We start from the raw sequence: 17,689 nt of genomic DNA on the forward strand, positions 1-17,689 counted from the left end.
ACGGATATTCCCTACGAAGAAATATTTCGGCCAATTTAAATGTGTCTCTTGTGAGTTGGCTGTCATTATCGTCACGAAAGGTTAAGATTTTTTAAAATTTACACAAATTCATAAATATATGATAAATTAAATGTAAGTAGACGAAAAATTATACTTAAAAAGGCATTATATTTTTTTTATTAGAGCACCATTATAAGGATCATTAAATATAACTTCAACGGATAGATGCTTAAAAGACGTTTGTGGAAATTCTTTTTGTAAATTATTATTTTTCGGATATTAATAATAATGTGATTTGTACGTATAATTTGTATTAGTAACAAAACTTTGTAGTATACATTAGCTTAAGGAGAGTGTTAGATATATTATCTTTATATTATTTTTTATTTTTAGTTAATTTGTTATTATTCATTATTTATATTTTGGGTTTAACTCATATTTCTTCTACTACAATAAAGTATCTTATGTGTGTTTTTAACATAAGTTAGATTAATTTAATACATAATTTTTATTATATTCAACAACTCACATTCTCATCTTTCTTCAGTGTAACGTCAATATTATTCTCCAAACTAAACAACAGCAGAAACCACAAGAGATCGTTTTAAGTAAGATATACATGCATATATATATATACATATATATATATATATATATACACATATATATATATATATATATATGTATATATATACATATATATATATATATATATATATGTATACATATATATATATATATGTATATGTATATATATATCTATATATATATGTATATATATATATATGTATATATATACATATATATATATATATATATATGTATATATATATATATATATATATATGGGTTTACTAACATACGTAAGCTCTTTACATTTTAGCAATGTTTATCGGATTTTAGCAGAAAAAATGCCCTCATATATTATGAATTTTAAGTTTTAAGGTCAAGAAACCTCAAAACTCTAACTCACATATCTCTCATCGCTCATTCTCTCAACCTTTTCTCTTTCATCTCTCTGACTTCAACATGCTCTTTGTCATCCCTATAGTAGTCCCAACTGAAAAAATCAAAAACACTCACCTAACCCTAATTCACCTCCCTCACTTATCCAATTTTTCTCTCTCTCATCTTCATCCTCTCTCACATCCACACACAGCAATCCACGACACTGCAATATGTTGTTCTTGCTATGTTTGTTCATTTGTTTTCCACTTTAATAACAAAATAAATAATGATGTTGATATTGATTTTTGATTGGAGGGTCATGTTATATCTTTTCTCTTCTGATTGTTATTAAATTTGTAAAAAAATTAAAGTCTACAATAATTTCAAAACTAAAAAAAAACAAAAAATCCCCACGAAAAGACGTTAGCATCAACCCATAATAGTTGCAAAGCATTTAGTTTCTTAATACCAATTTTGATAAAATCATAGAAATGAAAGGAGAAGTTAAATAAACTATGAGTGGTAACAAATATATTAAGTTTAAATTCCAATTTGAAATTCAGTGCGTTTTACTTTTCTTAATTTCACTTCTACGGCAAATGATAAATCAGAATGATAACATCATGTTTATAATTTTGATAAAATCATATAAAGGAAAGGAGTAGAAGTTAAACTATGAGCATGATGGAAACAAATTTATTAAGTTTAATTCCAATTTGAAATTCATGCATTTTGTTTTTCTTAATTTCACTTTGCAGCAAATGATAATTCAAAATGACAACATCATGTTTATATTGACCAAACAAGTTAGAGATGTGAATTGTTTAAAATAAACTTACATATGTGATTTACTTTGGAAAGTGATTTTTTGGTCCAACTGAGAGATAACAGATTCGTTATGACTAGTTTACTAATTTCTGGTTGATTTTTAATTAGTTGGTATAACAATGCAGTTCTTCTTGGAAACTACTTAATATTCTGCAATTTGCTCAAATCTAAAAGATGTGTAATTTATTAGAATATTTTTATTCTTTTTACAAAAATGAAAAGAAAATACGTTTATTAATACGAAACATTCGAAAGGGAACGAGCAATGGTCTCTCTTCTGAATAAGGGTACAAAGTCAACAACAACAATTTTCTTTGTTCATAACTCTCTTCAATAATTTGTTCCTATTAAATCATTTAGTATGACGTGCAAGAGCTTTTATTTGTTGTGTTTTGACATTGGTTATATGCAGGAAGGTGAAAACTATATTCCGAAATATTGTTTTGAGCAAAAACTATATTTCCAGAATTATTTTTAAGAGTTGACTTCAAAAATCCATTTTCTAGACAATGACTTACCCCTTATGGAATCCCCTTTCCACATAACGGTTTTTCTCTTTTGAAAAATATTTTTGGACAACTTAATAGTCAAAATATCAAATTTTCCTAGAGATAAACTACTAATTCTAAAATTTAAAAACGAAACTTAATAACAATGAAAAAGATATATTGTGTGTGGGTGAGAGAGACGATGGAGATGAGAGAGAAACAAATTTGATAAGTGAGGAAGGTATATGAATGTATTGGTAAATAATGTTTTTTAACTAATTCCTTTATTAGGAGTATTATAAACATTGTAAATAAGTTATGTATTAGACAATTCTGACCTTAATAATAAAACCTTTGGAGCAATTCCATCACCAACTTAACACCAAAAATATCCATATACAAATACTCAAATAGAAGTGAATAACAAAATAATTACGAATAAGCTTAAGAACAAGGTTGAACAAGCAAAAAAGTGAGTATAAAAAGTTCCAAAGTATTTAAGTAATTAAGATACATTAAACATTTTGACTAGGTTATTAAGTAACTAAATTAGATAATTTATCTCAGATAAGTTATTAAGTATTTAAGTCAGATACATATTTATGACTAAATTATATTACGTTAGCTAAATAATTGCGGCTAAAATTATTATATCAGATAAATTATTTTGACTAAACTATTGAGGCAAATAAATCATTTTGACCAAGCTATTGAGTAGTTAGGTCAGATAATTTTTTTTTTACTAATTGAGTTATGTAAGTCGAATAAATCATATTTTAGCTAAAATTAAGAAGATATTGGGACTTGACATTGTGGTTGTGAGATCCACAAAAAGAAGTTTAAGAATCTTTTTGTTGTAAAAAGATGGAAGGATTTTAGGAACTCTTCACTTGACTCCTTCAAGACATCTAAAAATATACAATCGACTTCAACAAAAAGAAGTGTAAGGATATAAAAATAATAATTTAAAAATATAATAATTGATCGTAACGATATTATTGTATAAAAAAACCGATTTTTTTTCCAATCTAAAAATGATAATAATATATAATTATTGTTTGTACTATTTTTTGGTGTTAGTGTTGGAAAGGCCTCCATTCCATGTACTCGAAATACATTATGATGAGAAATCATCTATCGTAAGTTCTGAAGAAAAATTCTTTCTTTGCACAAATTTGGTCGCACCATTTCGGTAAGAACAATACACAATAGGAGACTTTGTACGATGCAGTAGGGCAGGAGCAACGGTGATTTGGACCATTAGATTAGATGATGAAAAAGTTGAAGACGTTGAAAAAGAGGAAAATTTTGGTTAAATCGGAGAGAGAAAAAGAGCCCATCGAGAACACGTGCTGCGTTCACTAGTCCACTGTCGCTTCCCATCTCTATCTCTTTGACAACGTCGTTCATTTCAGCACCACTTCTTCCACTCTCTTTCTTCCCCTCTTCTTCTTTCCAAATAATACAAAAATGTTGAAGCTTTCGTGCAATGGCCTCGACCGGGTTCATTCCTTCGCCCAATGCGGGTTTTCCGCCCGCCCCGCATGTGTGGGCCCTCGCCGGAGGAGGAGTGGCATCGCTGGGTTCCGGTCGCCCGGAGTCAAGGCATTTCCTGTGGTGGCGGTCGTGTCGGACAGGGACGGCGCGGTGGCCAGCCGGGTGGATGCGGAGGCCGGGACCCTGGCGGACCGGTTGAGGTTGGGGAGCTTGACGGAGGATGGGTTGTCTTATAAAGAGAAGTTCATTGTGAGGAGCTATGAAGTTGGGATCAACAAGACTGCCACTGTGGAAACCATTGCTAATCTATTGCAGGTCTTTGACTATGATCTGTTTGTTCAATTGGGTGATTTGGTTTGATTTGATTGCTTCATCTTGGTTGATTGGGATTTTGAGCATCTGGGTGTTTCTGGTTCATGTCTGTTCGTGCACGTTTTAGATTGGGAGATAGTTTTTTCTCTTTCTAAGTGAAAAAGGAAGATTTTTTTCAGTTGGGGTTGTTTTTTATTCTTTATGTCTGATGTTCTAAGTACAACTTGAAGATTTGTTTCATTTTTAGGTTGTTTGGTTTATGTTTTGTAGTTTTTAGTTTTGCTATTTGTGCCGATTTGGATGACGCTGTATTCTATGCAGAGTATTGGAGTATAAGATTTTGGAAAACTGTGCTTTGTTTGTTTTTGTTCTTTGTGATTTTTTTTAGATCACTATTTTGTTCCTTGAAAAATTGTTATGTCATGAAAAGTACTCTCGTTTCTGATCTTGGTCTTGTGAAAATGCCATAATGTTTGCTCACTGTAACACCATCATTGCGTCCCAGAATGGAGACAAGAATCCTTTACTCATCCAAACTTAAAAGACAATAATCAGTTGGAAAAATTGATTGATTTTTTATGGTATCAAAAAAAATTTGGATGACTTCTAGAGGCTGCTTAATTAAATAAAAGGAAGACAGATCCAACCTTGGGAGCTGAATTTATCTGATATAGAGAACATGTGCTATTGTATTCATTGCACGAAATCTGAAACGTCTGGTGACTGTGTTGCAGGAGGTTGGATGCAATCATGCTCAGAGTGTTGGATATTCTACTGATGGTTTTGCAACCACCCCTACGATGAGAAAATTGCGTCTCATATGGGTTACTGCTCGCATGCACATTGAAATATACAAATACCCTGCTTGGTGGGTTCTTGTTTTTTATAAAAACTCAGTTTATATATTCTAATTTGAAAAGTCTAACATAGATGATTTCAACAGGAGTGATGTTGTTGAGATAGAGACATGGTGTCAAGGAGAAGGAAGGGTTGGAACAAGGCGAGATTTTATAATGAAAGACTTTGCGACTGATCAAGTTATTGGAAGGGCAACAAGGTGGACATTTACCTTCTAACTGGATGTTGTGAAATGTGACGCTTTTAGATATTTTGCTATTTTAGTTTAATCACTTTGATGATAAATATTACTTATGCACTGTATTCTACTGAGTTTTTATGGCATGACTTCTTTCGGTTCATTAATAGCAGGTAAATTGTTAATAAGCAGTAGGATATGCCTTCATCCTGTAGGATGATATCTCACCACTCTTTGATTTCTGGGCAACCTTGTACAGGACCCATCACATGCTTTTCCTACTTATCTCTTTTGTTCATGTATTGTAAAACTCTTTCCTCATTTGAATTTACCATAGTTTCTTTTGGTACCAACCATCAATGATTAGCCTATGTAATATATCCTATGCTATTGTAGCAAAGGGATGAAAAAACTCAACTACCGGTTATTAAACTTCATCCCTAGGTCACAGGGGTGCTAGGGGTTTTATAAATGCATAAAACTCAGAAATAATACTGTCCAAAGATCTATATGTGATGGAAAATTATCCATGGATGCAAATCATGATACATTAACCACTAATTCCATTGCATCGCAAATTGGTGTATCTCTAAATTTTAACATGTTTATGTTTGGTCGTATGCAATAAGAATACCGTCTGGTGAAATAGTTTTGTTTTAGACACTTTCATACAGTTGACCATTTAAATTTAATGTTTCAGCAAATGGGTAATGATGAATCAGGACACTAGACGACTACAAAAGGTTTCTGATGATGTTCGTGAGGAGGTTTTGGTTTATTGTCCTCGAGAGCCCAGGTAGTCATTTTTCTTTCTCATATGCTGCCAATGCATTACAAGATACAGAAACTGTGCCTGATGATTTCTTTTATTTAGGTGCTCTTAAGTCTTATTCATTGCATTAATAACTAGAATTGATAAGCAGAAGAGATAAAAAAAATCTCTAGTGCTTCTGAGCTCACTAGCGCAAAGCAGGATACACCACTTGATCAATATTCTATATTTTTATGGATTATGGAATAGATCAAATTATAGCATATCACCTTGGCATCTTGCATGCATCAAAAGTGCATTTTCAAATGAAATCTTACTACTTTTATTTGGTGGTAGGAGGGAGGAGCTTACTTGCTTGATATAAAATGTGGTAAAATGTAGTGCAGCTTGTCAGCTAAGCTTAAGTCATTGTCTAGGTACTAAATGAGGTATCACTGATGGGGCTGTCATTAGATGGTCAAATAAAATCTGAGACACGTGTTCACATATTTATATAGCTTATATTTTTTAAATCAATTGAATTGATGAATTAAAATCTGACACTCATGTTATTCCGTGACTCTTTTCACTTGTTCTATATCAAGTCAAGGGGGGTCTCCCTCTATCTAGTTTCTACAAGTCTATATTTGAAGTATCTCAAGTCTATTGTGTGCACATGTAGGATAAATTAGAGTCACTTCCCTTTGAGGTATAAGTATAAAGATACAGCAATATCTCTCTCTTTTTTGACATTGCCCTCCCTCAATACATATAACAATATAAATATCAGGGAAGGTCTATGTTAAGATAAATTGTTCTTGGTGTCATGTTCATGTTATATAAATCCAGGTAGTTTTGTGTTGGATGAAAAAAATTGAGGGATATTGAGTATAATATTGATAAACCTCTGATGGCATGAGTTAATTTGTTACATGCGCATACAGATTCACATTTCAAGAAATATTATTTGTTGATTTGTAGTTTCCTGAAGCAAGTTTCACCAATAGCAATGAGTTAAAATGAAGGAATACTAATCTGAAAACTAGCCTGTTGATGTTATCTGAATTTACCTCACTAAAACATTTCGGAAAATATGGAGAAGTTTTATCTAAAGATTATCCAACATAATTCTATAACTGATTGAAATCTTTCTGAATTCAATAACCTTTTAGCTCTTTATCAACTTCTCTTAATGGCGAACACATAGTGGTGAAAATAACAGTTTTGATCACTTTCATAATTAAGGATCAACTATTGGTAATCTCTAGAATTATTAATTGACAAATAAAGGATATTTATCAGAACCATCATCAATATTGTGAATAACTAGTTGTGGAATGATGCCGTTTCTATCTACACTACAAACTTGGATTCTATTACTTTCAGCGGCTTCTGCCCTTCCCATCTTTAGGAAAAGATGTGAGGAAGTTTCATAGTGGTTTCTTATAAAGTTGTGGAGAGCTTTACTTCACATGCCATCTTCCATTGTTTAAAAAAAAAGTGAATCTTTCTATAAAAGATTAGTTTTTTCTATTTTGTAATTTCTAATTGGTACAAAAATTGAATTTTGAACAATTTATTTATGGCTTAATTAGCATGCTACAAGTAGCTTGGTTTGAATTATGGCCCAATGATCATACTCCATTGGTTGTCTTGCTACTGTTTGTGACTTGATGAGTTTCAATTTTTAATACCATTTCTGGGTTACTGCTTAACTTGTGGTTAATTTTGTTTTCTTTCTCCAATTTCTCTTCTGTGGTTTTAGATTAGCAATTCCTGAGGAGGACAGTAATTGCTTGAAGAAAATTCCAAAATTGGAAGACCCTGCTCAGTATTCCAAAGTTGGACTTGTGGTATGATTATTTGGCTCAGAGAATCTTTTTGTTATTTGTTTTTTCTTTTTAACTGTCACAAAAGAAGTATTTTCGTTGGTGATAAAATAGTTGGCAAATCCAGCATATTTTAATATTGTTCAAGAACCTGCCTTCTCACCCTGCCTTTTCAAATTTGCAGCCAAGAAGAGCAGATCTGGACATGAATCAGCATGTTAACAATGTTGCCTATATTGGATGGGTGCTTGAGGTTGTTAGAATTTCTTTTAAATTTTTTGAAAACACTTTCTATTTCATGTTTTGGCTGGTTTATGTCTCACAAAATGAGCTTTTGGATAAACAGTTTATATCTTAGTTCTGATTTATCTTTATATCTCAAGGTGCAGTATTTTTAAAATTAAGAAAATATCAATACTTGATTGCATACTTACTATGTTCGATTTTTCCGACATTTAGCATCTTAGATCAAAACCACAAGTATTGTTAATTCAATGGTTAGACTAACAAAATTTACCTTAGATATTCTCACTCGATATGTTTCATATGTACTTATATGCTTCTTATCCTTATTTTCAATGTTTTGGATACTTGTGTTTTATTTCTTCAAAATGACTGACTGAGGACTTACATTTCATAATTCACTACTAATATTGACCTGTATGCTGTTTACTAGAATATTCACAATTTCTTAGATATGCCAGTGTTGCTTTGAATTTGTTAGTTATAACTTTTCTTTCATGTTTAAAACTCTGAAAGTAAAAAGAAGAAACATGGTTTTAACCCATTTCTAGAATGAAGATTGGCTTTAGCGAACAAGTAATAAAAGTAATTTTTTTTATTTTGCTCTAGATCACGATGAAAAGGAAAATTGAGGGGCAATATGTTTAACTTATAAGTTGATAATTTAAGCAGTTCAAACATTGTTTTCAAAACAACCAATTGAAATTTTGCTGCATGAAGTGGTCTGTCTAACTTTTGACCAAATGTATGATCAATAATATATTTGGTAGACTACTGGAAACTAACTTAGGTTTGAGTGATTTTTTTTTCTCCTAACCTTTTTGCCCTGCCTAAAAGTTGACTATTGATACTCGGGGTTTTAGATCTTAGATGTACAATTGGAAGTAGACCATATCTACATGTTAAAATAACCTGTTAATAAGAGTTGAAAATAACATCACGAAGATGATTCAAGCACTGTTCTGTAAAACTAAACTTTCAGACACTTCATTTGATTTGGAATTCTTTTTCTTTCTCTTCTGTTTTTTTTGCTTATTCTATTATTATCCTTGTCATAACAAATTCCCGTACAATGTCATGTTAATTTATACAAAAAAGGGTGTCGTATATCATTGATGTCACTAACTAGCCTTTGGACTTGTTATGCCAGAGCATGCCTCAGGAAATCATTGATAGCCATGAGTTGCATAGTATCACCTTGGATTATAGACGAGAGTGCGGACAACATGACGTAGTTGATTCCCTCACTGGTGTGGAAATGATCCAGGGTGATGCTGAGGCAGTTCCAGAACTGAAAGCAACAAATGGATCTGCCATTTCAAAGGAAGCCAAGCAGCAGTTTCTGCATCTGCTTCGGTTGTCTACTAACGGACTTGAGATAAACCGCGGACGAACAGAATGGAGAAAGAAAGCTCCAAGATGAAATCTATCAAGTGTGCTTCCACCTATGCCTTCATTCATGATTCTATTTTTATCTTTCTTGTGTTCTTTCCTTATGCAGGGTTGTCTTATCAATTTTCCCACAATATTTTGCTTAGAAGTTATTGCACTTGATATAGGGAGTGGAGAGCTAGAAATTTGTTACTGTTTTCTTGTCATGTTCACACAAATATAAATTGTTGCCCAAATCCTGTACTTAGACTGAATAGATTGACTTCAATCTCTGATTCATTGGCATCAATTTCCATGAATGTCATTGAATCTTGGTCGAATTTTCCAAGGATATTGTTTTTGGATCTGCTATCTACTGCATGACTCCAATTATGTATTGTTTGAAGTAATCTTTTGATGATTATTCAATTAGCCAATTATCCCGTTTCATCTTTAAAAGTATGATTTGGATTTACTCATCTTGCTCTCTGCCGTTTTCTTATGCGGCAAAAGTAAATATTACTATTCAAAACTAATCTATGCTTATCAGAACAATTTAGTATCTGTGATTGGAGTTATGCTTGCCGATGCTGTAGATACAAAGTACAAGTTCTCATTTAAATTGGGAATGGATCTAGTGGAGTGACCCTACAACTGCAGGGGATCTTAACAATTGATTAAATTTTAGGTTTAAATGCTTACTTAGTCTCCATGTTAAGAGGTGAATTTCTGTATAATACTCAGTTTTAAAAATGAAGACATTGAATTCCTATATTATGAAAAATGTACGACTTTAGTTCTGTCCTTTAAGTTGATAATAACGGCTTTAATTTCGAACTGACGTGCCTACACTTCTTTTCTCTCTCGGATGCTTTTCCTGACATATTTTTCTCTTTTTTCTATTCCTCTCAACATTAATTAATTAAAGGAAGAAAGTGAATATTACTACTCCTGCCATCTTCTGTACTTGATATTTCAACATTAATTAAAAGAGAAACACATCACTTTGCTTGCACAGTGACATTTATCACTCCATGTGTTATACTTTAAAAACATTGCATCATGATTGAAGGTGTTTGGTTAAGCTTTATGTTTGGTCCCATTTTCTATTTGTAAACCTCCTTTCATATAATCTATTCATTAATTGTCTTTTTAATATAAAAATTTCCTCATGTGGAAATACATTATCTAATATCTTTATTTTTAAAAAATACAAATTATTAACAAATTTAATGCTGCTAACTAAACTAATTCATGCTTTTCATTATAAAATAACAGTTAAGGTATTAAAAAATTGAGATTTACGGGTATAAAATTTTATGATCAAATCAGTAATATATATATATATATATATATATATATATATATAATTGAATCAAACTCTTATGACATATTTCATATCAGCCTAAACAATTTAACGTTGGTTTTCATTATTGTTGTTATTTTCATATAAAAAACTTGAATTTGTTTTTCTGATATGTGCATTGGTTCTTTGGTTTTGTTGTGAAGCAAAAGGCAGAGTGTGTAATAAACAAGGCTTTTATTAGAATCATATTCTTGCAACCACAGACTACTTACACTTCAACCTTCAATCACTGATTAAATATGGATAAACTCGGTGGAAAAAAAAATACACCTCTTATTTATAAAAACAAAATATAAAATAATTTATGTAATTTTAAAGATTAAGTTAGGAGAAGAATGAAAAATTTCCGAAAAATGAAATAAAATATAGACAATAGTTAATAAATATTTGAGATTAAAATAATTAACATGAAATAAAAATTTACAAATAATTACATATAAATTGGAGATTAAGAAGTAAAACGTGTAGCAAGCTTGATTTTAAAGCCTAAATACAGTTTTCCATATTCTAATGATAAATTAATAATATATTTTAAAAGTAGGTTAATTAATTTATTCCTACCTTTTGAAGTAAAAATATGGAAACGGAATTAAGAAGGCGAGTGGGAAGACAGTAGAACAATTACTTGGACTTCTCTTTAGCTCTACCATCTTTCCCTCTCCCTCTCTTAGCCTTCCATTCACCATGACTTTCACAATGGATACAGTTTCGATGTTAAACCGTAAACTCACCCATTCCAACACCCAGGACTCGGAGCTATATTGCACACATTTCAACACCGGTGTTGGTTTCATCGTTCTAGCCTCATTGATAATACCATTTCTCCAGTCTTGTGTGTTTCCAGTTTCAAGGGAAAATATCGAAGTAATTCCAGTGCACGAGCATTTCCATCAACTAGATCCACACGGGCCATGGGTTCACCAGCTCCACTGCCTTCTTCGGCGGTGACTCCAGGGGGGTTTCATCGTCAAGGGAGAGCGGCGGCTCAGGTTGGTTGTCGTTTTGAGGGGGAGCGTCCTTGGATTGGTGCAAGGCTCGAATGCGTTGAAGCGTTTCGTGCTTCTGAGAACACTCTTTCTCGATGGCATCGATCTGATCGAAGAACAAGCTGAGACGGGCGGAGAGGGAAGAAGGATTGGAATCAGAAAGAAGGTTTAGTAGAGAAAGGTTTGGTGAGAGAGAAATTATGAAAATCATTAATATACAAAAAGCTGATAGTTGCAAAAGGAACAGACGAGAATAAGGAAAAAAAAGTCCCACCTCAGCGACACATTTAACTTCGTTTATGCTAATTTAACGTAGGGAACTTTTTTTATACAATTTTTACAACTTTGAGACTTAATAAATTTATTTTTAAAATCGGATACTAAACAAAAATTCACCATGGAGATGAAATAAACATTTAAGCCTAAATTTTATTAGTCGAATAACTTCTTCATAAAATGAAAATTGAAAAATTCAATGGGTAGAACAATTACAATATTGAGTCGTGTAATTTTTTTTTTTCATAGGATGGGATCTGCTCCGATTTAGATTATTTAGGATCTTTAATTACAAGCTGTGTTTTTTCTTCACCAAGTGTTGCTTCCTGAAATAGACTGCAACATGTGTCATTTTTTCAAAGGCATAGTAATCTCCAATTGTTTGAAGGTCTCCATAAAACGCCCAAATTATTTTTCTTTTTCAGTCTTTGAAAAACTTTTTGGATAAGGAAGGGGCTTCTCAATTATTTTTTCTTTTTTCCTCTCATCCTCTTCTTCTTTCTTTCTCCTCTCATCTTTCTCACCTTCTTTTCTCTCAGCCTCTTCTTTTCTCTCTTTATTCATCTCTTCTTTTTCACTCAACACAACTTTTTCTTTTCTCTCAACTTTTCTCTCATCTAGCATCGTGCCACTTCTAATCATAATGGCATTGCACTCTTTCTTAGGGTTAACTTTAGTATTAGCCCCAAAACTTCTGTCAGGCATCTCTTTCAACTTCTTAGCTAGTTGACCAACCTGTATCTCCAAATTTCTAATGGCAGCTTCAGTCCTTTTATGGTTGGAGATTGACACTTGCATGAATTGTTGGAGTGTCTCTTCTAGCTTTGCAGTTCTTTCAGATAAGGAGGGTTGTTGTTGCCATTGTTGTTGTTGTGGTATATTGAATTGCTTAGCTTGCCCTTGACCCATGCTTAGGTGAGGTTTCCAACCTTGGTTGTAATTACCTGGATGAAACTGATTACCTTGACCCATGAACTTGACTTCCTCTTGGGTAACTTCTGGCATATCACATTGACCATTAATATGATCTCCACCATACAACTCATAAAGTTGTTGTTGAACTTGAGAAACGTTCTGCAACTCCCTTGACAATTGAGAGATTTTCTTCATCAAAGTTTCCAGTTGTTGAGTCATAATCTTGTTTTGTGCCAACAGAGCATCTTGAAATTGTAGTTGTAGAACTCCTTTTTGTTGAAGTTGAGTTATTTCACTATGCATCTCATTATCATTCGTAGCCATATTTTCAATCAACTCATAAGCTTCCTCTAAAGTCTTGCACTTGATATTACCATTAGCTGAGGCATCCAACATCAATTTAGTCTGCGAGCTTAGACCTCCAAGGAATAAAATGACTATTGTGGGATCATCAAAGTCATGTGTGGGCGTCTTCCTCAACAAGCCTTTAAATTTGTCCCACGCTTGACCTAATGTCTCATCCATGCCCTACTTGAAAGAAAAAAGTTTCTTGTTTACCTTTATTCACTTTTGATTGTAGGAAGTATTTGTTTATAAACTTTGCAACCACGGCTTCCCACTTAGTAAAGTTGTTTTCTGGAAAAGAGTCCAACCACATCTTAGCATTGCCTCCCAAAGAGAAAGGGAATAAGCTAAGTCTAATAGCTTCATCTGGCACGCCATTGATCTTCACGGTATTGCATATCTCATTGAATGTGGTCAGATGCTCATATGGATTTTCATGTGATAATCCATTGAATTGGTTGCTCTTCACCAATTGAATCAAAGCAGGCTTCATCTCCATATTTGCAGCATTAACCCTCAGCCTTGCAATGCTATTAAAATGATTAGGGCCAATGACTGTTGCATGATCTGCCAGGGTACGTCTACCATTCTGCTCTTCAGCCATATTTTCTGTTTCCTGGTCAGATCTTAAGAGGAGAGCTTCCGCATCCACTTTTGCCTCCAGAGAGTTGGAAAAGTTTGAATTTGTGTCACTTCTATCAAAAGATACTCCCTCTAAGATGTCCAAGTCCTTATATACAACTGAATAGGATCATGGGCCAACGTCACCAGCGCTCAGCGCCCCTACTTAGGGCGCCCAGGCGAGCTTGCGAGAGGAGTGGCGCTCAGCGCCCCAAGAAGGGCACCTAGGCGTGAAACAGTACTTGAAGACTAGCGCTCAGAGTCCCTAAAAGGGCGCCCAGGCGTGAGTGCGAGATACCTGCACTGAGGGACCCAGAAAAGGGCGCCCAAGCGTCCTACAACCTTGTGTAGTCTTCTCTTCTGGTGCTCTTTCTGTCCTTTCTAAGTTCCAACTTTTCGACAATTTAACTTCTCTTCCAATTCATCCCAGATTCCTACAAAATCAAGAGAATTTAGTGATAAAATCTTCAAGTATAACCTCAACTCTCATATTCACCAAAATAAGCTAAAAACAAGAGAACAAGCAAGTTTCTAAGTTAAAAAGTATTCATTTATTATCAAAATTTAATCCCAAATAACGGTGAAATCAACCGTTATCAACAAGATAATTCAAATATAGTGAATTTTCATTTTATTTTGTTTGGAAAAAGTATTTTAATTACCATTAAATTCAAAAATATTATTTAATTATCAAATAATTATTAAAAATTAAAAAATATCAATATTAATTACTTTTTGTAGATAATCTTGATTAATGTTATTTATTTATTTTTTTAAAGCTCTTCAAGTTTTTATTTTATTTTATAAATGTAATTTTTTTCTTAATGTTAAATGAGGTTTAGGTCAAATTGATCCAAACTCACTTGTTTCGAAATTCGTTTTGACCTTCCGACACAAAGTATTTTGATTAAACATTTGATCAAGGCCAACTTAACTCTACTGTTGTTCAAAACCTAGTTGTTTGGACTTTTAACCCTACCTGACTTGCCTTAACCTTCATTTTTGGTCAAATTGACTCAACTTTTAGTCGGGGATAACTTGTTCAACCTTCAGTACAGACTAACTCATCTACACCCTTGGCTTGAGATGACTCGTATTGTTGACCTTCATCCTAGGCTGACCCTGTCTCGATCTTGAGCTCAAAATGACTTCTCTCAACCTTCGGGCAAGGATGACTCATCTTGACCTTCAATTGGGAGCGACTCAACCTTTGGCTTGGTCCTAATCAGCTTAAACTTTAATTTGTGCCAACTCACTTAATCTTCCTCCCAAGCCAACTCAGCTAAACCTTTGGTCTGGACTTACTCGACTCAATCGTCGATCCGAACTAACTAGTATCAACCTTAAACCTAGACCAACTTGTCCCGACCTTTGGCCCAAGCGAGCTTGACTCTTAATTTGGGTTGACTTAGGTTGACCTTCGTTCTACATCGACTCGTATCAATCTTTAGCTCAAGATGACTCAACCTTTGACTTGTCTTAACCTTTAGCCTAAGCCAAATTGGTTAGATCTTTTGACTCGGGTTGACTAACCCACTTGGCTTGACGACTAGTATCAATCTTTGATCTGGGCCTGATTGTTTCAATCATCAATCTAGGTCAAATTGGCTCGACCTTTAACCTGAAACAACTTGTCTTAACTTTTAACTTGGTCTAACTCATCTTAACTTTCAACCTTTGTAGATCTTACTCAAACTTCGATTGAGCTTTCAAGTAAGATCAAATCGATTGAGTCTTTTATCTTAATTGACTAGTCCCACATTCATGAGTGAAGTGAAAAGAATAAAACTTCAAATTACATATATTTTTCTTTATGATATTTAATTTTTATTATTTTATTGATTTGAAATATCTTTCAAAAAATTTTTAAATTTATTTATTTTTTAATTATCTTATTAAAAAAAAGTTATCTTTATAAATTACTTCAGAATCTACATTCCTTGTACCCTATTATCTTAGGCAAAAACACAAGCTAAATTCCTCTAACCCCACTATATCATACAAAAGTAAATTTTATTTAATTCTCATATAAGATAAGGTTTCCATCTATATACTTATTTTACTGCTCTACACCAAACTGTGTAAAACTGTTTTTCCATTTTTTATAAAAATTAAAAGTTAAGGGCATATTTAGAAAATTATAAAACCTTTTAAAAAAGATAAAAAAATGTATTTTTTGTAAATTAAATTTAACTCATACCCCCACTTAAAGTTAAAATATAATGAAATTATATAAAAGAGTTTTAAAATGGTATATTAAGTAATTTTAGCTGTAAAAAAATATTTTATATTTTTTGTCTTTTTAATGCATAAAATATCCTATGGAGATTACACATAGTATGGAAATCATAAATGCAATAAATATATATATATATATATATATATATATATATATATATATATATATATATATATATATATATATATATATATATATATATATATATATATAAATGTTCAGTACTGTTTTTTACACAGAACAAATATATGAAAGGTGGATGATTGAGAATAAAAGAGTAGGATATAATAAATTGTTTAAAGTAAAATTAATCATGCTGATGACAAATAGCACAATATATTAAAACTTTGTCATCATATATTTATGATTCCTATTTTTATCTTTTGTAATCATGTCCTTCCTTCATGTTCAAATAATAAATATAAACTCTCACACACTGCTATAATTGTTTCAACTGGATCGGTGGGAACCCTGTAAAAACACACGAACTTACTGTCGAAGACGGACGGGCGGACGACGAAGATGCACGGACCGAGCGGACGTCCTGCTGAATCCCACGAACCGAAGGAAGCGGCATTGGCGGGCGGCACAAAGATGGACGAGCGCTACTCCTCGCTCCAAACCGGGCGGACGTCTTCCAATCCAGACGCTCGCTCTCTGCTCCTTGCCGGGCGGACGTCCTCCTGCTCCAGACGCTCGCTCTCTGCTCCAAGTTGGGCGGGCATCCTCCCTCTCCTAGCGTTGCTCCACACTCCCAGTTGGGGAGAGGCCGGGTACCTGCTAAAGGCACTCCGACGCTCAAGTCAGTAATATGACAGAGCGATTGTGATGCGTGTATGCATCGTTATTCAAGTTAGTTCAGAGTTCATACCTGAGACCTTTATTTATAGCGAATTGTAATGGGCTTTTACCTTTTGGGGGCCTGGGGACGGCCCAATAATACCTTAATCTTCGTTAAGGACTTTAATGTGTCATTAGCATTTAACCGTGTAATCAGCAACGTGCGTCGGTTGGGAATGATGGTCGGTCAGGGATGTTATCCTAGGTGGGCGTCATGCTCTCGGGCGGACGTCCAATCCTTGGGCGGACGTCCAGCTCTTGGGCGGTCGTCCACTCCTTGGGCGGTCGTCCACTCCTTGGGCGGACGTCCAGCTCTTGGACGGTCGTCCACTCTTTGGGCGGACGTCCAGCTCTTGGGCGGTCGTCCACTCCTTGGGCGGACGCCCAGCTCTTGGGCGGACGTACAATCCTTGGGCGGGCGTCCGGCTCGTGAATACGTATCAGATTATTGGGCGGACTGGCGGATGACGGGCGTCCTTGGACGGACGTCCGGTTCCTAAGGACGCTCGGTCCAGACTGTTTGGCGGACGTCCGAATTATTGGGCGGACACGCCAACTTAGGCGGACGTCCACTTCTCAAATGGCTGGCCGCTCGTTCGGTCCAGCCTCCGGGGCGGACATTTTACCTTGCGCGGACGTCAAGCCTCGGGCGGACGTTCTACTTTGGGTCGACGTCCTCTATCGGTACATATGGCGCCGTCTATGTGGGCGTCCTTCCGTACGGCATCCGGCACCTCTGGTACATAAGCCCCCCAAGTCCTAGTGCACGTAGTGTGCGTAGGATTATGAGTAATCATC

At 34.2% G+C, this 17,689-nt stretch overlaps 1 protein-coding gene across 1 annotated transcript; it reads left to right on the forward strand.

The window, feature by feature from the left end:
• The first annotated feature begins 3,377 nt into the window (after nt 1-3,377).
• Nucleotides 3,378-9,740, forward strand: LOC124824876 (oleoyl-acyl carrier protein thioesterase 1, chloroplastic-like). Its single transcript, XM_047297384.2, has 7 exons — nt 3,378-4,076; nt 4,808-4,941; nt 5,017-5,130; nt 5,810-5,905; nt 7,626-7,713; nt 7,874-7,942; nt 9,083-9,740. Exons 1-7 carry the CDS (start codon nt 3,735-3,737, stop codon nt 9,353-9,355), a joined length of 1,116 nt encoding a protein of 371 aa, XP_047153340.1. The 5' UTR covers nt 3,378-3,734; the 3' UTR covers nt 9,356-9,740.
• Nucleotides 9,741-17,689: the final 7,949 nt, after the last annotated feature.

This window comes from Vigna umbellata, chromosome 5 (genome assembly GCF_029865625.1).
Source record: "Vigna umbellata cultivar VRB3 chromosome 5, Vumbellata_1.0, whole genome shotgun sequence".
In the NCBI taxonomy this organism is placed as follows: Eukaryota; Viridiplantae; Streptophyta; class Magnoliopsida; order Fabales; family Fabaceae; genus Vigna; species Vigna umbellata.

What these genes read in the sequence shown, in the direction of transcription:
- LOC124824876 (XM_047297384.2), top strand. Translation starts at nt 3,735, where the DNA reads ATGTTGAAGCTTTCGTGCAATGGCCTCGACCGGGTTCATTCCTTCGCC. An exon ending in TATTGTCCTCGAGAGCCCAG is followed by an intron (nt 5,906 to 7,625) that starts GTAGTCATTTTT and finishes CTGTGGTTTTAG; the next exon opens with ATTAGCAATTCCTGAGGAGG. An exon ending in ATATTGGATGGGTGCTTGAG is followed by an intron (nt 7,943 to 9,082) that starts GTTGTTAGAATT and finishes TTGTTATGCCAG; the next exon opens with AGCATGCCTCAGGAAATCAT.